Genomic DNA, 26,009 nt, shown 5'->3' with positions numbered 1-26,009 from the left:
ATGTACTAATATTTACTGAGCAGTTTAGAGTATAATAAGTTTAATCTCAACACCCCATGATATAGATACTACTGCTACCCCATTTTAGAGGAGGCTGAAGCGCAGAGCGGTTAACTGATGTATCAAGGTCCTAGCAGAGTTCTAAAGGAGGCCCCGGGGGCAGAAACCTACGGTTATGAATGCTTGGGCGGGCTGCACTGGACATCCATGGGACGCTGGGGGTGAGAGGACACTAGAGAGGGGCCAGAGGGAAGGCGCAGAGGGAGAAAATGGGTCAAAGTGTCTGAAGAAGGAGACAGGGCTGGGTAGCCCCAGCCACACTGGCCTAAACCCAGGTAGAGGGGAGGAGATAGGACCATGGACGGGATGTGGAGAAGTGGGGAAAGGCAGGCCGACGTGGGCAGGGTGCGAGGAGGCCTTGGAGAAACGAGGGTGGATGGGGCAGGCCCGCAGGCGAGGCAGGGGGCGCCGACAGAAGCGCCCAGGCGGTTGCAGGGCGCGTGGTCCTACCTCAAGCACCTTGGCGACTCCCGCGCTGTGCAACTGGAAGTGCGCAGGCTGCTCCACCGCCTCGTCGGCGCCCTGGTAGCTGAAGCAGGCTTCCGCTATGTCCAGGTGGCCGAGGGGCAGCGGGTGGTGGGGGTTCTTGAAGTAGCAGAGGCAGCAGCGGCGCGCGTCCAACACGAACCGGCGGCTGCGGTAGCCGCGCAGTCGCGCTGGTTCCCGCGCGGGACCCGCCCCGGGCTCTTCGGCCTCCCCCTTGCCGTCGCTGACCTCCTCTGGCCGGCCTCCGGCCCCGGTATCGCTGCCTGCGCGCCAACCATAGGTGCCCGGGCCCCCGCGCCTTCGCGCTGCCACTGCTGCGCTCCCTGGCCCCGAGGCGCCCCCTCCCCGCCGCCCCGCTCCTCCTGCAGGCGCTCAAAGTGGCCTGGGACTTGCAGTCGCCTCCCGGCCCCTCCAAGCCCGCTGGCAGTTGTCCTCGCCCGCTGGCCGTTGCCCCCGCCCGCTGGCCGTTGCCCCCGCGGCGCCCCGGAGGCCAGGTCCTGCCTCCCGCACCTGCCAAGTCCCCGCACTGCAGGAGTCTCGCTCTGTCGCCCAGGCTGGAATGTAGTGGAGCCATCTCGGCTCACTGCAACCTCCGCCTCCCGGGTTCAAGCAATTCTCCTGCCTCAGCCTCCCGAGTACTTGGATTACAGGCACCTGCCACCTCTCCCGGCTACTTTTTGTATTTTTAATAGAGACGGGGTTTCGCCGTGTTGGTCAGGCTGGTCTCGAGCTCCTGACCTCAAGTGATCTGCTTGCCTCGGTCTCCTAAAGTGCTGGGATTACAGGCGTGAGCCACCGCGTCCGGTCCAAAAGCCATTTTTGGATGAGAAAGACTCAGCTGCGTCCAGAAGAGCAAGTGGAATGGGGAAGAGGACGGTATGAATGTGAGTCCAAGAGCAAGGCAGTCGATAGACCTTCTTGCTGCGTATGGTTTTGCACTTTTTTCTTCAAAGAATGTCACCGTCTGAAGAATGCTATCGGAAGACACACACATATACACACACAAGCACACACACACAGCACGCAGCCGGTTCTCTACAGGATTAGAAAAAAGTTGCGCAAATCAATCTGCGCAGTTAAAAACAAATACGAAATGAGCGAGAAAGCACTTAGCAGTCAAATCTCGCCACCACATAAACAGGTTAAGTTTGGAAGCACAGCGGACACTCCCTAACGGTTTGTGGGGCTTAGCATCTCCGACTTCCGGCGTTCACCGTTGCTAGGGTGACCAGAGGCGCGTCCTAATGCTCCGCCCAACAAACCATAGAGTACCGGAAAAGGCTCGAGCAGAGGGGTCGGAAAGGGAAAACAACGGCGGCTGCGGTGTGGTTGGTGGTGAAATGACGACCTTGGTGCTGGATAACGGAGCTTACAACGCCAAAATCGGTTACAGCCATGAAAATGTGTCGTAAGTGCTTTCTTTCTCCGAGGGACAAGATATATATGCCTAGTGGTTTCATGTGCTACGTTTCATCTCCGGACATCAATGAACTGCAGACGCCCCCGCGCGGCCCTGACTTAGCCAGAGGGATTCCCTGGTTGGAGCTGGGTGGGTGGTTGTGATGCTTTGAATTGAAATTGATTTTGGTTTTAGTTTTGGGCTGCGAGGCCCCGGAAGTGGGATGTCTGTTTTATTTCTTAAGAGGAAATAGCCAAGGAAAATAGACTTTTAGAGATGCGTTCCTAACAGAAGGGTCCGTAAAGTTCATCAGCCTTTGGAAACTGGGCAGCGTGTTTGGGTGTATGTGGATTTTCCTGGGTACAAGATTATAGGTTTCATTAGATTCTCAAAGGGTTCTATGACCCCCTAAAAGTCTAAAAATCACGGTTTTAGGATCTAGAGGCTTTGAAGACTGGCCTACTGGCCGACCTAGTTGGTAAGGTCAGTTAAACAGAAGTACTATTAATACAATGGCATTCATAACATGTATAGTCATAAAATATATGTTTGAATAAATAAGTAAACTTAAAGTCACGCCTTCCCTTTATCAAATTAACAGAGCATTAAAAAAAATTCTTATCTTCCTTCCTCCTTTCCTTCTTTTTCATTTATTTTGAAAAAGAGGGAAATCAAACTGAGTAGGAATGTAAATTGTTACAGCCGTTCTGGAAAACGTTTTGGCAATGTGTATCGTTATCATTGTCGCCGAGGCTGGAGTGCAGTGGTGCGATCTCAGCTCACTGCAGCCTGAATTCAAGTGATCTTCCCGCCTCAGCCTCCGGAGTAGCTGGGATTATAGGCGTGCGCCACCACGCCCGGCAAATTTTTTGTATTTTTAGTAGAGACGGGGTTTCACGGTGTTGGCCAGGCTGGTCTTCAGTCCCTGGCCTCAAGCAATCTACCTGCGTTGGCCTCCCAAAGTGCTGATATTACGGGTGTGAGCCACCACACCTAGCTGACACAGCAATTCTTTTTTTTTTTTTTTTTGGGGGGAGGGAGTCTCGCTCTGTCGTCCAGGCTGGAGTGCAGTGGCACCATCTCGGCTTGCTGCAACATCTGCCTCCCGGGTTCAAGCCATTCTCATGCCTCAGCCTCCCAAGTAGCTGGGACTACAGGCGCGCGCCACCGTGCCCAGCTAAGTTTTGTATTTTTAGTAGAGATGGGGGTTTCACCATATTGACCAGGCTGGTCTGAATTCCTGACCTCGTGATCTGCCTGTGTCGGCCTCCTAAAGTGCTGGGATTACAGGCGTGAGCCACCACGCCTGGCCACGACACAGTAATTCTATTATTACTTAGAGAATTAATTAGAAGTGCTTTGTATTATTCATAGACATCGTATACAGGCAGCCAAAAAATGGGAAGCAAGCTAAATAATCAGGAATAGCATATTGGCTAAATACATCAAAATACAACCATGGGATTGTTAACAAATTCAGCTTCTTAAAATTATGTCTTCAAAGAATATTTAAACATGTAGAGAAAATGTTGACAGTATTATAAGTGAAATAAGCAGGTATAAAACATTTTTTACAGTATTATCCCAGTGTCGTGTTGTATGTGTATAATTGATAATGGCTCTAGTTTGGCTTCCAAACCAGATTGTAAGCTCATGGCAAACAGCAAGAGGCCGAGGGGGGTGGATCACGAGGTCAGGAGATCGAGACCATCCTGGCTAACACGATGAAACCCTGTCTCTACTAAAAATACAAAAATTAGCCAGGTGTGGTGGCGGGCGCCTGTAGTCCCAGCTACTTGGGAGGCCGAGGCAGGAGAATGGCCTGAGCCCGGAAGGCGGAGCTTGCAGTGAGCTGAGATTGGGCCACTGCACTCCAGCCTGGGGCGACAGAGAGAGACTACGTCTCAAAAAAAAAAAAAAAAAAAAGTAGTTGCTACTTCTGTACCCCGTAGCAGCAGCAGTCTCCAATCTTTTTTGCACCAGGGACTGGTTTCATGGAAGACAATTTTAACATGTGGTTGGGGGTATGGGTTTGGGTGACGGTTTTGAAATGAAACTGTTCTCAGGTATTAGATTCCCACAAAGAAAAGTGTGCAAACTAGATCCCTTGCATGCACAGTTCAAAATAGGGTTCGTCCTCCTGTAAGAATCTAACGCTATGGATGATCTGACAGGAGATGCAATTTAGATGTTAATGCTCATGGCCCCACCCGCTTTCCCCACCCTGGTGCTCACCTCTTGCTATGAAGGCTTGATTCCTAACAGACCACAGACAGGTAACGGACCACAAGCCCTGCAGCTGGGGACCCCTGCCCTATAGCATCTTGCTGATTGAAGGTCTTTGGCTTCATGGAAACTTAATTTTTTCTTTTTCTTTTTTTTTTTTTTTTTTTTTTCTTTTGAGACAGTCTTGCTCTGTTGCCCAGGCTGGAGTGCAGTGGCGTGATCTCTGCTCACTGCAATCTCCGCCTCCTGGGTTCAAGCAGTTCTCCTGCCTCAGCCTCCCCAGTAACTGGGATTACAGGCACGCACCACTATGCCCAGCTAATTTTTGTATTTTTTAGTAGAGATGGGGTTTCACCATGTTGGCCAGGCTGGTCTTGAACTCCTGATCTCATGATCTGCCCACCTCAGCCTTCCAAAGTGCTGGGATCACATTCGTGAGCCACCGTGCCCAGCTAGAACCTTAATTTTTATGGCCATAATTTTTAACTTGTGAATCTCTTTCTTTTTTTTTTTTTTTTTTTTTTGGAGACAGAGTCTCACTCAGTTGCCCAGGCTGGAGTGCAGTGGTGTGATCTTGGCTCACTGCAAGCTCTGCCTCCCGGGTTCACGCCATTCTCCTACCTCGGCCTTCCGAGTAGCTGGGATTACAGGCATGAGCCACCACGCCTGGCCTAACTTGTGAATCTTTAATCCAAACAGTATTAAGACTTTCTGTGTTAAAGCCAGAAAGACTAAGACCTTTACCAAAATACTGGCTCTCATCTCTGCAGTGGCAGAAGCAATACTGACCTGTAAGGGTTTTTTCTTGAGGATTATTAGAGAAAGGATCCGTATAGAACTTGTTACATACTGAACTTAAAAAAAAAAATGGGGGAGGGGAGCATTTTAATGTTATTATTATTGTGAAATAGAGACAGGGCCTTGCTCTGTCCACCCAGGCTGGAATGCAGTAGTGGGATCACAGTTCATTTCAGCTGCAAACTCCTGCGTTCAAGCAGTTCTCCTGCCTTAGCTTTCCTCTAGAAGATAGGAATATAGATGCTCATCACTATGCCTGCCTGATTTGTATTTTTCTTTTTTATTTTATTTTATTATTATTTTTGAGACTGAGTCTTGCCCCGTCGCCAAAGCTGGAGTGCAGGGGTGCAATCTCGGACCACTGCAACCTCCGCCTCCCAGGTTCAAGCGATTCTCATGCCTCAGCCTTCCTAGTGGCTGGTACTACAGGCATGTGCCACCATGCCTGGCTAATTTCTGTATTTTTTTTTGTAGAGACGGGGTTTCACCCTCTTGGCCAGGCTGGTCCCGAACTCCTGACCTCAAGTGATCTGCCCACCTTTGCCTCCCAAAGTGCTGGGATTACAGACATGAGCCACCACGCCCGGCCTTATGTTTTATTTTTTGTAGAGACAGGTTCTGGCTGTGTTGTCTAGGCTGGTCTTAACTCCTGGTCTCAAGTGATCATCTTGCTCACAAAGTGCTGGGATTATAGGCATGAGCCACCACTCCCAGCCTTTTGTATTATTTTAAGACAGAATGAGAAACACTGGATATACCAATCTTAGGATACACTAGTCTTTTGGCATCAAGAGTAGTGGTTAAGTAAAAATGTTTTTAGGAGCTAAATATTTAGGGGATAATTATTTGTTTCCTTGTTTCTAGGGTTATTCCTAATTGTCAGTTCCGGTCAAAAACAGCACGTCTTAAAACTTTTACTGCCAACCAGATAGATGAAATAAAAGACCCTTCTGGACTGTTTTACATCCTTCCTTTTCAAAAGGTAATCCAATTAATTATGTTTCATTTCTAGCATTGTAGACCTAAATTTAAAGATAATTTTAATTGTATGTAGAAGGCTGTGTGTAACTTAAATTTTAACTACAACCTAATTAAACCCAAGTTAAAATTTAATTGTTTGGGTAAAAATAAATGACCATGATTTAGTTACTTATTGTGAGTATTGATTTTTACTTAATTAACTCTTAAGTGGTATGCACACATTAATGTAAGAAAATAAGTATAGGGAGGCGACTGTATATATATATTGGTGTGTCTTTTGAACCTCTGACATTTTAGTTATTGCTTATTTGTGAGTTTTTTTTTTAACTTTTTAAAGGAGAAAAACATACTAACATAATTGGTTTGAAATTCATACAGCAGTATACCCATGTAGCAAACACCTGCACGTTCTGCACATGTATCCCAAAACTTAAAGTATAATAAAAAAAATTTTTTTTTAATTAAAAAAAAGAAATTCAAACAGCATTACACTGGAAATGATAACCATAGATAGAAATCAGTGATTTAGAATCTGATTTTTAAATATTATTCAAGTATTTATAATCTGATTTTAAAAATTATTCAAAGAGTCTTGATACTTAAATTTATAAAAATATTTTTTAGGGCTACTTGGTGAATTGGGATGTTCAAAGACAAGTTTGGGATTACCTTTTTGGAAAAGAAATGTATCAGGTAACAAATTAGAGTATGTATTCAAATTCTATTTCCATGTTTACTTGTAATGAAAAATTATAACTTACATTTTAAGATTTATAAACTTATGAATATATTCTCAGTACATATTTAAGTCACTTTTAAAATAAATAATAAATGCAAGTGAATAAAATTTCCATGTTGAAGTAGAGGTTGAGTAAAGATAGTCTGTATGAAACTCAAAATTTTACTTCAGGTTTCTATTACTAGATCAATTCACTGTATCATCTTAATTTTCACAATAAGACGTCTTTGCTTACGTATCTAAATACGTGAATATTATAGGAAGATTTTGTTGTTTTTAATGTCTGTAATGTGATTATAGGTATACAGAGAAAATGTTCAAGTTTTAATACTTCTGAAGAATGTGTGTGAGAGAATTACATAAATTTGAATATCTTAAGCTTTTTTTTTTTAATTTTTTTATTTCAAACATCCACAGGCCAAGCATGGTGGCTCACGCCTGTAATCCCAGTACTTTGGGAGGGTGAGGCGAGTGGATCACTTGAGGTTGGGAGTTTGAGACGAGCCTGGCCAACATGGTGAAACCCCGTCTCTACTAAAAATACAAAAATTAGCCAGGCATGGTGGCACACACCTGTAGTCCCAGCTACTCGGGAGGCTGAGGCAGGAGAATTGCTTGAACCCAGAAGGTGGAGGTTGCAGTGAGCTGAGATTGCGCTACTGCATTCCAGCCTGGGTGAGACTATGTCTCAATAAATAAATAAATACATAAATAAAACATCTGCAAGTATTTTTTTTAATATGATTTTCTTTTCTTTTTAATAGAGATGCCCAGGCTGATCTCAAACTCCTGGGCTTAACCAATCTGCCCAGGCGTGAACCACCGCACCCAGCCCAATTTTCTCTTGTTTTGTTTTTGTCTTGTCCTGTCCTTTTTTTTTTTTTTTTTTTTTTTTGAGGTAGAGTCTTGCTCTGTCACCCATACTGGAGTGCAGTGGCACAATCTCGGCTCACTACAACCTCCGCCTCCTGGCTTCAAGTGATTCTCCTGCCTTGGCCACCTGAGTGGCTGGGACTACAGGCACGCGCCGCCACACCCGGCTCTTTTTTTTTTTTTTTGTATTTTTAGTAGAGATGGGGTTTCACCATGTTGGCCAGACTGGTTTGGAACTCCTTACCTCAGATGATCTGCCTGCCTCGGCCTCCCGAAGTGCTGGGATTATAAGCTGAGCCATCTTGCCTGACCTTGTTTTCGTTTTATTTAGAAACATAACAACAGCCCCAATATTTGTTATATCATTCATTAATGTTTCCATAATTGTCTTTAAACAATTTTATAGTAACATTTTATTTTCTTTCATTTTTTAGAGGCAGAATCTTGCTCTGTTGCACAATCATGGCTCACTGCAGCCTCAATTTCCCAGGCTGAAGCAATTCTCCTACCTCATCCTTCTAAGTAGCCGGGTCTACAGGCATGCACTAATTTTTATTGCCTCGCTAATTTTTGTTTATTATTATTATTATTTTTTAGTAGAGATGGGGTCTTGCTATGTTGCCCAGGCTGGTCTCATAAATTCCTAGCCTCAAGCAATCCTCCCACATCAGCCTCCCAAAGTTCTGGGATTACAGGTATGAGCCACTATGCCAGGCTGGTAACATTTTATTAGTGCTACCTCCAAGAGAAGTAAAACTGTGTAATAGTTAAGTACATGGATTCTGTAAGTAGACTCCCTGGATTCAAATCTTACCTATGTCATTAAATAGCTCTATGAACCTTGGTCACTTATTTAACTTTTCTGTGCCTCAGTTTGCTCATCTATTAAATGAGGATAGTAATAAGACTTATCATGATTATTGTGAGGATTAAATAAATTTGTATATGTAAAACAAGTGTTAATTATCACTACAAATTATAAAACATTTTGGAATATTTTCTCCTATAGGTTGATTTTTTAGATACTAATATTATTATCACTGAACCGTACTTTAACTTCACTTCAATTCAAGAATCAATGAATGAAATTCTATTTGAAGAATACCAGTTCCAAGCAGTATTAAGAGTAAATGGTGAGTTCAGGTTTTCACTGGAATTGAGTTACATGACTATGGATATGAATAGGGTAATATTTATAAAGTCCCAAAATATTAAGTGGCATTCTTGGCTGGCGCAGTGGCTAACACCTGTAATCCCATCATTTGGGGAGGCTGAGGTGGGTAGATCACTTGAGTTTAGGAGTTTGAGATCAGCCTGGGCAACATGGTGAAACCCTGTCTCTACAAAAAAATAGAAAAGTTAGTTGGGCATAGTGACACACACCTGTAGTCCCAGCTACTTAGGAAGCTGAGACAGGAGGATCATTTGAGCCCGGGAGGTTGAAGCCGCAGTGAGCTGTGATCGTGCCAGCCTGGGTGACAGAGTGAGATCCTGTCTCAAAAAAAAAAGAAATTGAGTTATGTGAAATGTGAATATGGATATGAACCGAGTAAATAAACTCTTAAAGTTCCAGAATACTATGTGGCATTTTTTAGATTTGGACTTTTTTTTTTTTTTTTTTTTTGAGACCAGGTTTTGGTCTTGTTGCCCAGGCTGGTGTGCAATGGAGCGATCTCTGCTCACTGCACCCTCTGCCTCCTGGGTTCAAGCAATTCTCCTGCCTCAGCCTCCCAAGTAGCTGGGATTACAGGCGTGCACCACCATGCCTGGCTAATTTTGTATTTTTAGTAGAGATGGAGTTTCACCATGTTGGTCAGGCTGGTCTTGAACTCCTGATCTCAAGTGATCCACCTGCCTTGCCCTCCCAAAGTGCTGGGATTACAGGCATGAGGCATTGCACCTGGCAAGTCTTGGAATTTTAAAACTAGACGAACCCTCAGAGATTATATAGTCAGACATCTCTCATTTTATCTTTTTACTAATATTTCTTTCTGAAGAAGTTATTAGCCACATATTTCTCATTTCTGAAAGATTCTGAGGTAGTTATCTTTTCTGTCATTTATGTGTTTGCAATTATTATTGTTTGTTTTTGTTAAGTCAGGGTCTGGCTCTGTTGCCCAGGCTAGAGTGTGTTGGCACGAACATGGCTCACTGCAGCCTCCACCTCCTGGGCTCAAGGTATCCTCCCGCCTTAGCTTCCCAAGTAGCTGGCACCACTGGTGTGTGCTGCCACATCTGGCTGATTTATTTATTTTTTGTAGAGACAGGTTCTCATTTTCTTGCCCAGGCTGGTCTTGAACTCCTGGACTCAAGAGATCTTCCTGCCTCAGCCTCCCAGAGTGCTGGGATTATAGGCGTAAGCCATGGCTCCAGGCCCAATTCTTATTGTTTGAAATTATGTTAGTAGCTCAGGCTGCCAGTGTGAGGGAGAACAATCTGTAAATATCATCTAGAAGCAAGTTTATTACAGGCTTAGATTATGTGACATGGTTGGGTACAATGAAAGTATTTAAATATTTAATTTTCAGAATTTAAGTCCATATAAGCAGCAGTATGTGCAGTGGTTAAGGGCACAATCTCAACCAGGTGCAGTGGCTCATGCCTATAATCCCAGAACTTTGGGAGGCCAAGGTAGCAGGACCACTTTAGGCTAGGAGTTTGAAATCAGCCTGGTCAACATAATGAGACTCCATCTCTACAAAAGAAAAATTAAAAAATTAACCAAGCTTGGTGGTGCATGTGTATAGTCCCAGCTACTGGAGAGGCTGAGGCAAGAGGATCACTTGAGCCCAGGAGGTGGAGGTTGCATTGAACCATGATCGTTATCACTGGGAAGGTGCTACTGGCATCTCATGGGTAGAGGCCAAGATCCTACAACACACAGGAAAGCCCTATACAACAAGGAGTTATCCAACCCCCAACGTCAGTAGTTCTGAGGTTTGAGAACCCTGCTGTACAGACACACAGCCTAGGTTTGAATCCTGGCTCTGGTACTTCCTAACTGTGTGACTTTGAGCACATTACTTAACTTCTCTGAGCTTCAGGTTCCTCATCTGTAAAATGGAATTGTTTTGAGTATTAACATACACACTCGTTATACAGATTTTAGAATAGAGTCTGGCATGTCATAAATGATCAGTAAAAATGAGCTGCTGTTGTAGTAATTATTTTAAACTATGGAGTGAATATTTACCTTTAAAAATGGATACCAGATTTTTATTATGTTTACCATGTAAGTGTGGTATTTTAAAGTATAAACACTATAAAGATCTTTTGACAGTTCTGAATAGTATTATAAATTAACATTTTTCTTGTAATTAAAGGGAACATTTCTGTCTTGCTGCTTGTCTTCGTTTTCTTCCTTTTTAATTGCTTTAAAGTAGTGTTATATTTTTGTTCACTTTTTTCTTTATCTTTTTTTTAAATAGCTGGGGCTCTCAGTGCACATAGGTATTTCCGAGATAATCCTTCCGAATTATGCTGTATCATTGTTGATAGTGGATATTCCTTTACACATATAGTTCCTTATTGTAGAAGTAAAAAGAAAAAAGAAGCAATTATTCGGTGAGTTGCATTTAATTTTCATGTTGTTTCTAAAGATTAAACAGAATGATATGTGCAATAATTAAATTTGAGTTCTCCTCTTTCAGGATAAATGTGGGAGGAAAACTCTTAACCAATCATCTAAAGGAGATCATATCTTACAGGTGATGCTTAGCTTTGATTCTTTGGGAGGATGGGGCTCTGGGGAGGAACTTCTTAAAGTAATTTAAGATTAGTCTTAACTTTTAATGCCAGGCATGGTGACTCATGCCTGTAATCCCAGCACATTGGGAGGCCGAGGTGGGTGCATCACTTGAGGCCAGGGGTTCAAGACCAGCCTGGGCAACATGGCAAAACCCCACCTCTACTAAAAATACAAAAATTAGCCAGGTGTGGTGGTGCACACCTGTAATCCCAGCTACTTGGGAGGCTGGGGCATGAGAATCACTTGAACCAGGAGGTGGAGGTTGCAGTGAGCCAAAATCGCACCACTTCACTCCAGCCTGGGTGACAGAGTGAGACCCTCTCTCTCCAAAAAAAAAGGAAAAAAAATAGTAAATGTTGTACATTAACTTATGCTGCTATTTTTAATTTTATTGTGTTTAACACGTAAGTAGATTTCTTAAATCTCAATTTCTTGTTACATTAACTTTGGATGGTATCATACCATCAGTATCCCTTTGCTCCCCTAAGTGCCCTACTCCTTTATATTTGCTCCCCCACTGTGTCACTGACCCCTGGCAAGCACTGATTGGCTTTCCATCGCTATATGTTTATTATTTGAAGAATGTTAGTTGCTTTTTGTTTGTTTTCTTTTTATAATTTTATTATTACTATTATTGTTATTTGAGGCAAGTTCTCACAATGTTGCCCAGGCTGGTCTCAAACTCCTGGGCTCAGGAGATCTCCCATCTCAGCCTCCCTTAGTAGCTGGGATTACTGACCTGCACTTCGCGCCCCTGAGCTTGGCAAGAATGTTACAGTCTCAGATAACTAGAAGGAGGATATTGAGTGTTACCAACACAAAAAAATGGATAAGTGTTTAAGATGATGGATATTCTAGTTATCCTGATCTGATGCACTGTGTGAGTTTCTTTTTTATTTTGAGACAGGGTCTTACTTTGTCACCCAGGCTGGAGTGCAGTGGTGTGTTCATGGTTCACTGCATCCTCAACTCCTAGGCTCAAGAAATTATCCTGCCTCAGCCTCCCAAGTAGCTGGGACCACAGGCATGTGCTACCACACCTGGCTAATTTTTGTAAACAGGTTCTCACTGTGTTGCCCAGGCTGGTCTGAAACTCGTGGGTTTAAGCTGTCCTCCTGCCTCAGCCTTCCAAAGTGCTGGGATTACAGGTGTAGCCACAGCTCCCAGCAAACCATCACTGTGTACCTGAGAAATATGTACAATTATTACATGTCAACTTAAAGTATACACATATATATTTTAAAGATACTGGTGGGAGAATGAATACTGGGATGGCCACACCCAGTCATGCCATACATTTTCCAATTTTTTCATTAAAAATAATTATGGCCAGGTACAGTGGCTCACATCTGTAGTCCCAGCACTTTGGGAGGTGGAAAAGTTTTTGTTTATTGTTAAACATCTTTATTTCTATAGTAAGCCAATGTTTAAGCTTCACCCTCAGTCAAATATTTATTATTAAACAGCTTGTATGTGCTTGGTACTGTGTGCTGACTCAACAATGCTTAATATAATCAGAAGAGAAAGTGCATGGAGTTAAGGCATTGTAGCCAGATTCTATTCAGAACGGTTTGCGGGGGGATGTTTGCTTTTTAGTTAGATAAACCCCGCTTAATATCTTTGTTTTCCATTTCCTTACCTATAAACTGACTAATATCTACCCTCAGAGGAATAGTATGGAAATTAATGGAAGTGACAGTATTCCATAAAGTTAAAATTATTTTACACATTCAAGAATTTCAAATTTCAAAAAATCAGTTGCCTGAAAATTTAATTCCAGAAAAAATGTCAGATAATTGTAAATTATATTTGTTTCTGTGTCAAATTTTACAACTTTTATTTCTGTTAGGCAGCTACATGTTATGGATGAAACACATGTGATTAATCAAGTGAAAGAAGATGTATGCTATGTGTCTCAGGATTTTTATAGAGACATGGATATTGCAAAGTATGTATAATGACAGTCTAAGAATTGGAAAGTAGATTGTAGGGGGATGTTACACATAATTAGGATATTTCATAAATCTCAATTTTGTTTTCCAGGTTGAAAGGAGAAGAAAATACAGTAATGATAGACTATGTCTTGCCTGACTTCAGTACAATTAAAAAGGGCTTTTGTAAGGTAATTTTTAAAAACCATCAATGGATGGTTGCTATGGCTCATGTCTATAATCCCAACACTTGGGGAGGCCAAGATGGGAGTTAAGACACTGGCCTGGGCAACAAAGCAAGCCCCTGTCTCTTATTATAAAATTAAAAAAAAAAAAAAATCAGTGATATTTCAAGTGATCACCTCAGTTAGATTTGAAAAGAATTTCATTTAGGCCAGGCGCAATGGCTCACACATGTAATCCCAGCACTTTGGGAGGCTGAGTCAGGTGGATCACGAGGTCAGGAGTTCAAGACCAGCCTGGCCAACATAGTGAAACCATGTCTCTACTAAAAATATAAAAAAAATTAGCTGGGTGTGGTGGCGGGTGCCTGTAGTTCCAGCTACTTGGGAGGCTGAGGCAGGAGAATCACTTGAACCCAGGAGGTGGAGGTTGCAGTGATCACACCACTGCACTCCAGCCTAGGTGACACAGCTAGACTCTGTCTCAAAAAAAAAAATAATAATAATAATAATATAATAATTTCACATCCAGCTGGGATTGGCAGGGCCTTAGAGAGTTGCTTTTCTTTTGTCTGTCTGTTTTTTGTTTTTTGTTTTGAGACAGCATCTCACTCTGTGACCCAGGCTAGAGTGCAATGGTGCGATCACAGCACTCACTATAACCTTGACCTCCCAGGCCCAAGTGATCCTCCTGTTTCAGCCTCCAGAGTTGCTGTGACTGCAGGCATGTGCCACCACGCCTGGCTCATATTTGTATTTTTTGTAGAGACGGGGTCCTACAGTGTTGCCTAGGCTGACCTCAAACTCCTGAACTCAAATGATCCTCCTGCCTTGGCTTCTAGGTGTTGGGATTACAGGCATGAGCCACAGCTCCTGGCCCTTAGAGAGTTGTTGATTACTACCTTCCTGCTGGCCATTTCACCAGGCGAAAGTGAAATTTGATTGATAAATTTCTTAGTAAATTTATTTAGAAAAAGAACTATCAGCCAAAAGATAGCACATAGGGCAAATCTGGAGATAAACAGTATCATTATGTATATTATGGCTAACCCATTTTTGTTTACTAGTTTAAATTGAGTTAGAAATTGGTTATTTTCCTATTGTGAAAATTATTGACATGGTTGACCCAGGGCCAAATTTTACTTCTGTTTGGTCTGGTATGATTAGATTAGAAAAGGGCAAAATCCAATGGAGTTTCAAAGTGTTGAGAAGCAGTTTATCATGGATGTCAAAATAATTTCTATTTATCTTTGATCAGCTCAGATAAAATGACTTCTGTGTTTAGGTAAATGTGAAGTTTGCGTTTCTGGTTACCAACTTGATGAGGACTGTTGGGAAGTTAAAAATCTTTGGTTAGAAACATAAGCACATTTGTACAAGGAGACATTTATAATATTCATTGCAGTGTACTTTAAAATAGTGAAAAATTGAGTCCTGCCTAAATATCCACTAATGGAAGGAGAATAATTTTTGAATATGTTCATATAATAAAATAATAAGCAGTAGTGAAATCAAGTAGAGCCTATATAAACAGCATGAATAAATCTCAGAAATCTGATTTTCATAGGAAAGCACATTTAGAAAGCTATGTATACTTTTAGTCTATGCAGAATAATATATGTTCTCTTTTTTTGGTGAGAATAATAATATGTTATTAAGGTATACTTAAATATGAAGTAAAAGTATAAAACACTATGTGTGTGAACGATAAAACACCAAATTAGGGGAGTGTCAGCTTATCTGTAAAGTTACATTAAGCTGGTTGGTGAATACGTGGGTTTTATGTAGTTATTTATACTTAGTATGCCTGAAAACAAAAATGAATTTTGTTTGGCCAGATTATTGAGGTGAAATATGAATCAGAGTTCAGAGACCACTTGGGGCCCTATAAAAACTGAAATCATCCTTTTATGTTCTTAGAAACAGATCCTTGTGACTGGTTGTGGTGGCACACACCTACCTATAATCCCAGCATTTTGGGAGGCTGAAGTGGGAGGATTGTTTGAGGCCAGGAGTTTGAGACCAGTCTCAGCAACAAAGTGAGACCCTGTCTCTATGGAAAAAATAAATAAATTAATTAATTAAAATCAGCTGGGCATGGTGTCACACACCTGTAGTTCTAGCTACTCAGGAGGCCAAGGTAGGAGGATTGCTTGTGTCCATGAATTTGATTTTACAGTGAACTATGATCATTTCACTGTACTCCAGAACTGGGCAACAGAGCCAGACCCTGTCTCTTTAAAAACAGAAGAAACAAAAAACAAAGAATGAAACAGATCCTTTTGAAAGGACCTAGGCTGGCTTTCAGAAATGGGAATTAAGATACATGATGGGAAAAGGTTGCCTGGGCATGCATCAGGTGGAGAGAAACTGGAAGCCCAAGTCCTAGCTAGGATACGGAAGGTGTGATTTTTTTCTTCTTTACAAGACGAGGAAAACTGCCCCAAACATTTAAATACCAAACCTCTTTCTAACTAGGAATATTTGATCATCGTCATATTTTATAGCTCATACCTTGTGGAAAATTTATGGTACTCTGTAGGGTTAACAGGGGTAAAGTAATCCTGATTTCTACAGGGATGGATCTGAATAAAGTCTCAGTGACTTCCAGTCTTAAACCTGACTGGTCACTGGAATGTCTTGGGGCACTTCAAAACAAAACCTGTATCCATGTTCTCAGTTCCTCTTCCTAGAATTATTTACTTCATAAGTTTGAAAACTTAAAACCTCTTCCAGATGATTGGATAGTCAACTAGGAAATCTTTCTTTTTAGAACAACTCTCCTTCCCTGCAAATGACAACCTATTTGTTTATTGGACATTTTCTTCTAAACTCTGCCGGCTTCTTCCTTGCCAAATCATAAGCCGTGTTTTCTCAAGTGAGTACCTTATGCAATAAGCCAGTAGAGGTGTGGTTATTCTCCTAGTTGACCATTAGTTTCCTCATGTTTAGAAAAGGCAGAAGCCGTATAAGGTTTCTTATTGGCCTTTGACCTTGTGAACAGAATCTGGTTATAGACTGCACTTAATTGACTCAGGATATACTGTTGCTGATTCTCATATCTAATGTATATTTTAATATCAGATGAGTAGACACAGTCAGTTGGAACCGGGCTTTTGGCAGATGATACAGTGTTACAGCAAATGTTTATTATAGAAAGAATGGTTTAATCTTTGTCAATTTTGTTAAAATGTATACCTTATTCAGATTCTGTGTTAAATCATCTTAATTTTTTAAAGATTTAGAAACAGTTATATTTTACATATTGGGATTTTGTATATTGTTTTGATTTTAATACTTGATTAAAATAAACATTTGAGAGCCTTTATTCCTAGGATTTTGTTAACACTTGAACTTTGATAGTTTCAAGAATATTTTTAAGTAGTTGGGGGAAGTTACATACTTGATTTTCTAGCACTAACGGTAGTAACAATAGCAATAAAAATAGGCCTGTAATATCCTTACAGATAACAACCAATAGAAATTCCAGTTTTATTTCTTATCAGAAAGAGGAAGCCTGCTAATGTATAATGAATTTGACTGACCTAAATTGAGAAAATCGTCCTCAACGTTGATTAGCACTTTCTGCAGAGCCAGCATAACTTACACTGGTCATTTCTTTAATTGTACTGGAACTAACTTTATGAGGGCTGTGTAGTAACCATGACCTACATTGACACATGACCTAAAGTAGCAGCTCCCAGTGACACTTAAAAATTTCATTTATCTATGTCTAAAATAAAAGTCTTTTTGTAATTATACTCTTTTGTAATTATACTGTAATAAAACAGAAACTACTTGTAGTACCAGATTACATTTTTTGTTTGTTTGTTTTGAGACGGGGTCTTGTTCTGTAGCCCAGGCTGGAGTGCAATCACGGCTCACTGCAGCTTTGGCCTCTCAGGCTTAAGTGATCCTCCCACCTTAGCCTCCCAAGTAGCTGGAACCACAGATGTTTGCCACCACGCCTAAGTTTTTAAAAAGTTACTTGTAGAGACGAGCTACCATGCTCATCTGTGTTGCCCAGGCTAGCCTCAACTCCTGGGCTCAAGTGATCCTCCCACTTTGGCCTCCAAAGTGCTGGGATTATAGGTGTGAACCAGTGTGCCCAGCCTCCAGATTACATGTTAATGGTTAATGGCTTTAGTGCTAACATTTAACAAGGATATCTAGACTGGCTCTCTCCCCTAGTTAGTCATTTTATCCAGAATAAGTCCCATGATCCTCTTCTGTCAATCAGGTCTATGAACTAGATAACCTCTAATGTTTTATCAACTGAAATTCTCTAAGTCTGCAACTATCTCAGGTTATTTTGAATGTTGACAAAATGACTTATATCCCTTAAACTCAAGTCAGTGAATGGCTGGAATTTAATGAATGTGTAAATTCATAGAAAATATTTTCCATTCTGCTTGAGAAGGAAGAATACTTCTGTGAGGCATAATATTCTTCTCTTTGTTACATAGAACTGTATTTTGGGTTAAAAGTGATTTATAGTTTTCTGGGTTAAAAGTGATTTATAGTTTTCTGTTCTTCCTGGAGTATTTGTGAATATTATTATTATTTTTTTATTCTAGAATAATGTTTTGAGCATGGAATTCCCAAATGATCAAAATCTAAGCATTTATATTCAGGTTATGAGTGGTAGTATCGTGGAAGGAACATTTTATATGTGCTTTGGGTTATGATATGAACGACCTTGAACAAATAATATGCTCTTGCAGAGCCCAATTGCATCATTACTTTAAAAGGAAAATATGCCCGTGTTACAGGGTTATATGAGAGTTCAGTGGGATAATGTATGTAATATGTTTAATGAATGATATGCTGTTGTCTTGCATACTGTTATTCAAAAATTTATTGAGTACTGTGTGCCAGGTACTTTTTTACGCTAGTTCGTGGATATGTGATGGTGAACAATATAAGCTATGAAGGATAACACAGGGTGATAGAGAATAGTGAAGGATCTTTTTATTTGGGAAGCAGAAAAAAACCTCTCAGGAAGCTGAAATCTGAATAGAGAGTAGATGGCTGATCATATTAAGGAATCTATAATGTTATTTATATATGTTACTTTTTAATAAATTGCTAGTATTTTAATATATTTTAAGTATTTTTATACTTACATAAAGGACTGGGACCTATCCTTTCATGGGAGGACAACTGCATTAATAAGTCAAATGAAATGAGTGTCTTTACCTGAATCTAGGAAAGCTGATGGTTGTAAAATTGAGAGGGACCATTATTTTTAATGATTTAGAATATTGTGAGAGGAGATTATTTTTTCTAGCCCCCTCAGCACTACAGCTCACAGAATGGGTGGGGTAGCAGAAAATAAATAACAAGAAAATATGAGTCATGGTTGTTTAAAGTTGTTTGTTATACATAGGCCTTATAATTATAAGGTAATTTCAAGGATAAGGACCATGGACTTGCTTAAATCATTTGTAAACTAATTTAGAATAGAGATTGAATACATAGTAAAGAAATGTAGAGATGTAGGCTGTTTCCAGAAGGGAATGGGGAAATCCTAGTAGAATAGAGGCACATATCCAGTAAACACCTAAATTAGGGGAGTGAAAGCAGACAGTAGAAACACAAGACATAGTAAATTTTTTTTTATTTAGAGTGTGTTCTTTGTTCCCTAGGAACTAGAATCATTTTACCATTAGAGATAGATTATCAAGTTCTCTCTTGTCTGTTCTCTTTTTTTCCTTTGTATTTTATTTTATTTTATTTTTCTTAAGAGACAGGTGTCTTGCTATGTTTCCCAGGCTGTCTTGAACTCCTGGGCTCAAGTGATCCACCCGCCTTGACCTCCTAAAGTGCTGGGATTACAGGCATGAGCCAGGGCACCTGGCCCTCTTTGTATTTTAAAGTGTGTGGAATAAAGCTGCCAAATTATCTTTGAAGGAACAGCCATATTGGCGTCAGTAATTATTTAGTTGTGTTTTGTATGATTTTGGCAACAGTAAAGGCAGCCACATTTTTCTCAATTTTGAGAATCCTGAAACTTCCAAGAACATGGTTAATATATTAGTATTGCATATTATTAATGTAACTTAAACTTTTAATCTTCTTTTTCTTTAAGCCAAGGGAAGAGATGGTATTGAGTGGAAAATACAAATCTGGGGAACAAATTCTTCGTTTGGCCAATGAGAGATTTGCTGTTCCAGAAATACTCTTTAATCCTTCTGATATAGGCATTCAAGAAATGGGAATTCCAGAAGCTATTGTCTATTCAATTCAGAATCTACCTGAAGGTACATAAATAGAGTAAAATACTAAAGAATTATAATTGTTTAAAAACAATCATAAGCCCTATGAACGCTGTTTCTTCTAAATAATTTCAGGGAAATTGGTGAGTCTGTTTTATTTGCAGAGATTTCTAGATCTCATAATGCACTTAAATAATTCTTGATTCATCTTTAAGTATAAGTTTTTTTCTTTTTTTTTAATCTTTTCTTGTAATTATAAATTTGATAGAGGAGAAATCATTATGGTCCATTTAAACTTGAAGAAATGTATCTCTCCATGAGTATTAAATTGCCATATCCATTTTAGAAAATTTTTCATTTAACCCAGGTCTGTACAGAATAAAAATTTATAACTTAACAATTTAATGGTTTTCAGCTATTGATGGACTGACTTATTCTTTCTGTTATATTTAGAGTAACATACAGGATTAATTTTAAAGGGATTGGAATATGGTGTTTCATAGTGATTTCTGGATTCTCCTGAAACATGCCTTAAGTAAATAATGTTCTAGAGTTTTAGGATACTTTAATATCTCCCTGGTTCACAAGAAGTAGGCATTGGAGAAAATCTAGCACAGGCCATGTACTTTCTTCTCATAAAATAATAATAATAATAATAATAATGCTATCTGTACATAATTATTTCACAGCTATTTTCATATTTCCCATTTTATATAAGGTTGCAGTCACGATGTGTACAACATTTTGTACTACACTGCTTTAATGTCATGGCAGAGTGAGACTCAAGGTCAATATAAGGAAACTCTGCCCTTGTTTTACTGAACAGAAACATTAGGTGGGACAGTCTGTACCTCTTAATTCCTGATGGATTTTCCAGTGGTGTTTTGAAGGCTTTTAATACTTAACATTTGCTATCATGTAACTTTAATGCGTGTTCATACTTAGATCCCCTCTTTAAACATAGATTATGAGTGTTTTTAACTATCAAAGGTAAGTATTGCACAGCATATATGTTTGCCTCAGTGAGATAATGTGGAGATTTGGGCTTGTAAGTTCAAATGTCATGAAAGACCTTTTCATCCTTATGATAGCTCACAGTCTCAGCCTACAGCAAGACCCCTCCCCCCCATTTTAGAGAATAATAATTATAATTATCAACTTTTTTTTTTAACTACAGTGTCACTCATTTTTATATGGCTTACATGAGTGTACAGTAAGTAGCCATTAGTTTACCCCCCTCACCTTAGGTTTTTCTTTTAAAGATCTATGAGGTCATATTTCACTCTTTAATGTCTTTATTTGTATAAACTGTAACCTCATTACGAATCTTAGAATGGACTTGAAAATTTATTTGATTTCCCACCAGTAACTCTAATCCCTCATTGCTTCTTATCTGATCCCTCATCCACATCTTTCCAGAAAAGTAAACAGATTTTCTAATGCCTTTTTTCCTTTCCTTCTCTTTTTTCTTTTAAAGAAATGCAGCCGCATTTTTTTAAGAACATTGTCTTGACAGGAGGAAATTCCCTTTTCCCAGGATTTAGGGATCGGGTTTACTCAGAAGTTCGATGTCTTACTCCAACAGATTATGATGTTTCTGTTGTGCTGCCTGAAAAGTAAGTGTTGTTTTATATAGAAATGAAACATGGAAGTCTGCCTATAGAAAAGGTGGTCTGTTGACTTGAGTTTAAAGCCTGGCTATCCCACGGTGGCAGGTTTATTTCACCTGCTGAATAATTTCTCTTCTTTCAAAAATTGAAATGATAAATCTTACATTTCACTAAATTAAATGGAAGTATGTAAAGTGCCAACCATAATGTTTCGTACACAATGGGTGCTCAATTAAGTATATGGGGTGATTACTCCCATGTAGTAAATCAGCCTTGGTCCTAAAAGATTTTTATAGGCAAAGCAATCAGGCTATTATCTATATGGTTTATTTGAGATGTATTATTTCTTGACAGTTTCTGTCAGGAATAGAAATTGAATAATTGAACCATTGTGATAAGTTTTATCAATTCATAAATTATTTTAGAATTTTAAAAATTCTCCTTTAAATGATTTTTCTAATGAGGTTTTTAAAATTCAAAACTGTTTTATGTCTACCCTGTACCCTGTTATATGAGAAAAAGTGCATATCATCACTTCCACTTTAGTGGTTAAAATAAACTAAGGTAGGGCCAGGCGCAGTGGCTCTCGCCTGTAATCCCAGCACTTTGGGAGGCTGTGGCAGGCAGATCACTTGAGCTCAGGAGTTTGAGAACAGCCTGGGCAACATGGTGAAGCCCCGTCTCTATAAAAAATTAGTCGGATGTGCTGGTGTGCACCTGTAGTCCAAGCTAGTCAGGAGGCTGAGGAAGGAGGATCATTTGAGCCCAGGAGGTGGAGGTTGGTGTGAGCTAAGATTGCACCACTGTATGCTAGCCTGGGTGACAGAGCGAGACTCTGTCTCAAAAACAAACTAACAACTCCCCTAGACCCGCTGCAAAAAAACAAAAAAAACAAAGGTAGAATTTTACAGCTCTAAGGGCTTATATATCATCCTATTCAATATTCGTATTTTGTAAATAAAGAAACAAGGGCTCATGAGTTGGCAAATGCCTTATAGTGAGTTAATAGCAATGATCAGATTAAAACCCAGTTTTCTTACCTTGAGTGAGGACTTCTTACCAAAATATATGTCTAAAAAACTCACCCCTAGTGTTAGTGGCAGAGTTGCAAACAAGACCCCACATACCTGACTCTTAATTCTAGAGTTTTGCTTTAAAGCTAAAGTAGAATTTTCCAAAATCAATAGAAGTTCATAGAAGGCCCTCATTGGTATCCCTTTCTTTTATAGCTATGAGATAAATGAATAAACAATTTAAAAATATTGGAATGATTTTTCTCACCACTAATGTTCATATATTCTTTTTTTTTTTTTTTTTTTTTTTTGAGACGGAGTCTCGCTCTGTCGCCCAGGCTGGAGTGCTGTGGCCAGATCTCAGCTCACTGCAAGCTCCGCCTCCCGGGTTCCCGCCATTCTCCTGCCTCAGCCTCCCGAGTAGCTGGGACTACAGGCGCCCGCCACCTCGCCCGGCTAGTTTTTTGTATTTTTTAGTAGAGACGGGGTTTCACCGTGTTAGCCAGGATGGTCTCGATCTCCTGACCTCGTGATCCGCCCGTCTCGGCCTCCCAAAGTGCTGGGATTACAGGCTTGAGCCACCGCGCCCGGCCATGTTCATATATTCTTAAGAGTATAAAGCATATTGGCTTTTTATCTTGTATGCACAGGTTACAGGCCAAAGGATCCACAGAAATAAGTCTTATTATTTTATTAAATAAATTTTTATTGTGTATCCACTGCTTTTGTATAAATATATGTGTATACTTACATATAAATCCATTTTTATAAAAGCTTAATGCAAATATAATAAATACAATAAAGAAAACATTTATTGGCCAGGTTTGGTGGCTCACACCTGTAATTGTACCAGTTTGGGTGGCCAAGGTAGGGAGATCACTTGAGTCCAGGAGTTGGAGGTTACAGTGAGTTAGGATTGCATCAGTGCACTGCAGCCTGGGCAACAGTGTGTGACCGTGTCTCTAAAAAAAACAAAAAGAAAAAAAAGGAAAAAAGAAAGAAAAGAAAACCTTCTTTTTTTTTTTTTTCTGCAGAGACAGTCTCACTGTTTCACACAAGCTTGCCTCCAACTCCTGGGCTCAGTAATCTTCTGCCTAAGCCCAGCCAAGTTGGGTTTTGGGGTTTTTTTACTTTTTTTTTTATTTTTTGAGATGGAGTCTCACTCTGTTGCCCAGGCTGGAGTGCAGTGGTGCAATCTCGGCTCACCACAACCTCTGCTTCCCGGGTTCAAGTGATTCTTCTGCCTCAGCCTCCCGAATAGCTGGGACTACAGGTACACGCCATCATACTTGGCTAATTTTTGTACTTTTGGTAGAGATGGGGTTTCACTATGTTGGCCACGCTTGTCTCAAACTCCTGACCATGTGATCCGCCCGTCTTGGCCTCTCAAAGTGCTGGGATTACCGGTATGAGCTACTGCGCCTGGCTTTGGGGTTTCTTTTTTTTTTTTTTTTTTGAGACAGTCTCACTCTGTCACCAGGCTGGAATGCAGTGGTGTGATCACGGCTCACTGCACCCTTGACCTCTGGACTCAGGTGATCCTCTCACCACAGCCTTCCATGTAGCTGGGACTGCATGCATGCGCCACCATGCCTGGCTAATTTTTAAAATTTTTGGTAGAGATGGGATCTCGCTGTGTTGCTCAGGCTGGTCTTGAACTCCTAGGCTCAAGCAGTCCTCCCACCTCAACCTACCAAAGTGCTGGGATTACAGGTGTGAGCCACCATAACCGACCTTTGTTTATTTAATAGAGACAAAGTCTCCCTCTGTTACTTGTGTGATCACAGCTCACTGCAACCTTGAACTCCTGGGTCCAAGCAGTCCTTCTGCCTCAGCCTCCTAAGTAGCTAGGACTACAGGTATATGCCACTACACTTGACTAGAAAACATTGATTTAACTTTTTTCTTTACCTTTTTCAGATTTGAAACTCTAAATTGGGGAAAAAGAAGAGTAGAAATAGAATTGAGTCATAACACAAAGTATAACCTTGGTTGTAGATAGCAAAACCAAACTAGATGTTTTACTTGCTCTAATTTTACCTATTGTCTGTGTCTTCCCACATAATTGTTTATCATACACTGTGTTTTCTGTTTCGTTTATTAGAGGCAACAAAGTGTAGCAGCAAAAGCACAGACTGTGAAAACAGTTCTCAGTTAAATCCTAGTTCCAGCCTAAATTCTAGTTCCAGACTTAACTTCTCTGAGCCTCATTTTTCAAATCTATAAAGGGGGCTCACGACTATAATCCCAGCACTTCGAGAGGCCGAGGTGTGTGGATCACCTGAGGTCAGGAGTTCGAGACCACCCTGGCCAACATGGCAAAACCCCACCTCTACTAAAAATACAAAAAAATTAGCCATGTGTGGTGGCATGTGCCTGTAGTCCCAGCTACTTGGGAGGCTAAAGCAGGAGAATTGCTTGAACCTAGGGGGTGGAGGTTGCAGTGAGCTGAGATTGCACCACTGCACTCCAACCTGGGCAGTGAGGTTGAGATGGAGTGAGGCTCCATCTCAAAAAGAAAGAAAGTAGCTATTTTATGGGTTGCTATGAGAATTACTGAGATGACATATCTTTGCCACATTCAGAATTTAGACTCAGTATGACAGTTTTTCTTTTTAGGCATCTTTTGATCTTTTGCTTATATTCTTGTTTTTTCCTTAGAATTAGAGGGTCCATAAATTCAGGACATAGGGAAAAAGGAACATTTACTATTTTGTAGCAGTGAACAAGGTTCCTTTCCTTTTTGGGTTGCTTTACTCATATGAAATGTATGCTTATTTCTGTACCTTAAATGATTTTCTGTTGGGTTGGGTAGAGCTTGCCACATTTTAATGGCAAAAAAAAAACCCCACAAATTACTTTTGCACCAACCTAATAAGTAATTTATGTTTCAGGCATTTCAGTTTTACTGTAAAATCATCTGGGTTCATTTATACCTTTATTTTCAGCCCTATTACTTATGCCTGGGAAGGTGGAAAATTGATATCAGAGAACGATGATTTTGAAGATATGGTGGTAACAAGAGAAGATTATGAAGAAAATGGACATAGTGTCTGTGAAGAGAAATTTGATATTTAAGCAACATTTTTGAATGAAAGTCTTGACTAGTTGTGACCGTAAGGTTTAATTTCAAAGTTCCTTTTAAAAGAGGTTAAGGAACTGTGTTACCTTTCATCCTAAGAAAAAGGCTTGAATTTATAAATACTTTGATTGATTGCTAATTTTCAAAGGCTTTTTATGTAGGTTATTATAGTAAACTGTAACTCAGTCCACATTTTCATTTAGGAGCTAGACCAACATAACAATGCTTATGCTGTTTCCAAGGGTAGGTTATTTTTCATTAAAAGAAGAAAGAATGAAGCATTTTAAGTTTAATTCTTCATAGGTGAAAACACAAATTTAACTGCTTCACTGGACAGTTTTACTTAGAAGGTAGTTTTGTGTGACTGTGACTAAAGTATTTTATTTAAAAACTGTCATTCTTATTTATACATTCTAGAGTTGGAAAGACTGATCTTTATGTGTATAATGTTTATTTTGTACCTAGAGTACATTTAAAAGGGTGGAGACTAAGCTAATAAAGTTTTTTTGGTCACTACTGTGTTGGCAGAATATCTTATTTCACTCATAAAAGTACTATTTTTTTTAGGATGTATGAAAAGAGATTTGAAGTTAACTCAGGGTTGTGCAAGAACTCTTTTTTATTTATTTATTTATTTATTTATTTATTTATTTATTTATTTAT

At 40.0% G+C, this 26,009-nt stretch overlaps 1 protein-coding gene across 2 annotated transcripts; it reads left to right on the top strand.

Moving 5' to 3' along the window:
• Positions 1 to 1,566: 1,566 nt before the first annotated feature.
• On the top strand, positions 1,567 to 25,859 carry LOC105493850 (actin related protein 6). 2 transcript variants are annotated; one of them, XM_071071263.1, is made up of 11 exons: positions 1,567 to 1,954; positions 5,834 to 5,951; positions 6,575 to 6,643; positions 8,572 to 8,695; positions 10,991 to 11,126; positions 11,213 to 11,269; positions 13,160 to 13,258; positions 13,354 to 13,432; positions 19,515 to 19,686; positions 21,179 to 21,257; positions 25,213 to 25,859. In XM_071071263.1, exons 1-11 carry the CDS (start codon positions 1,791 to 1,793, stop codon positions 25,340 to 25,342), a joined length of 1,227 nt encoding a protein of 408 aa, XP_070927364.1. In that variant the 5' UTR covers positions 1,567 to 1,790; the 3' UTR covers positions 25,343 to 25,859. The 2 variants fall into 2 exon arrangements, with proteins under 2 accessions (XP_070927364.1, XP_070927363.1); XM_071071262.1 differs by having other exon boundaries at positions 1,570 to 1,954; positions 21,119 to 21,257.
• The last annotated feature ends 150 nt before the right edge of the window (positions 25,860 to 26,009 follow it).

The sequence above is a fragment of the Macaca nemestrina genome, chromosome 10, assembly GCF_043159975.1.
Source record: "Macaca nemestrina isolate mMacNem1 chromosome 10, mMacNem.hap1, whole genome shotgun sequence".
Classification (NCBI taxonomy): Eukaryota; Metazoa; Chordata; class Mammalia; order Primates; family Cercopithecidae; genus Macaca; species Macaca nemestrina.
Note: the sequence above shows the minus strand (reverse complement) of the source record. Positions and strands in the feature narration are given on the sequence as shown.

What these genes read in the sequence shown, in the direction of transcription:
- LOC105493850 (XM_071071262.1), top strand. Translation starts at nt 1,791, where the DNA reads ATGCTCCGCCCAACAAACCATAGAGTACCGGAAAAGGCTCGAGCAGAG. An exon ending in TACAGCCATGAAAATGTGTC is followed by an intron (nt 1,955 to 5,833) that starts GTAAGTGCTTTC and finishes CCTTGTTTCTAG; the next exon opens with GGTTATTCCTAATTGTCAGT. An exon ending in TTGGAAAAGAAATGTATCAG is followed by an intron (nt 6,644 to 8,571) that starts GTAACAAATTAG and finishes TTTCTCCTATAG; the next exon opens with GTTGATTTTTTAGATACTAA.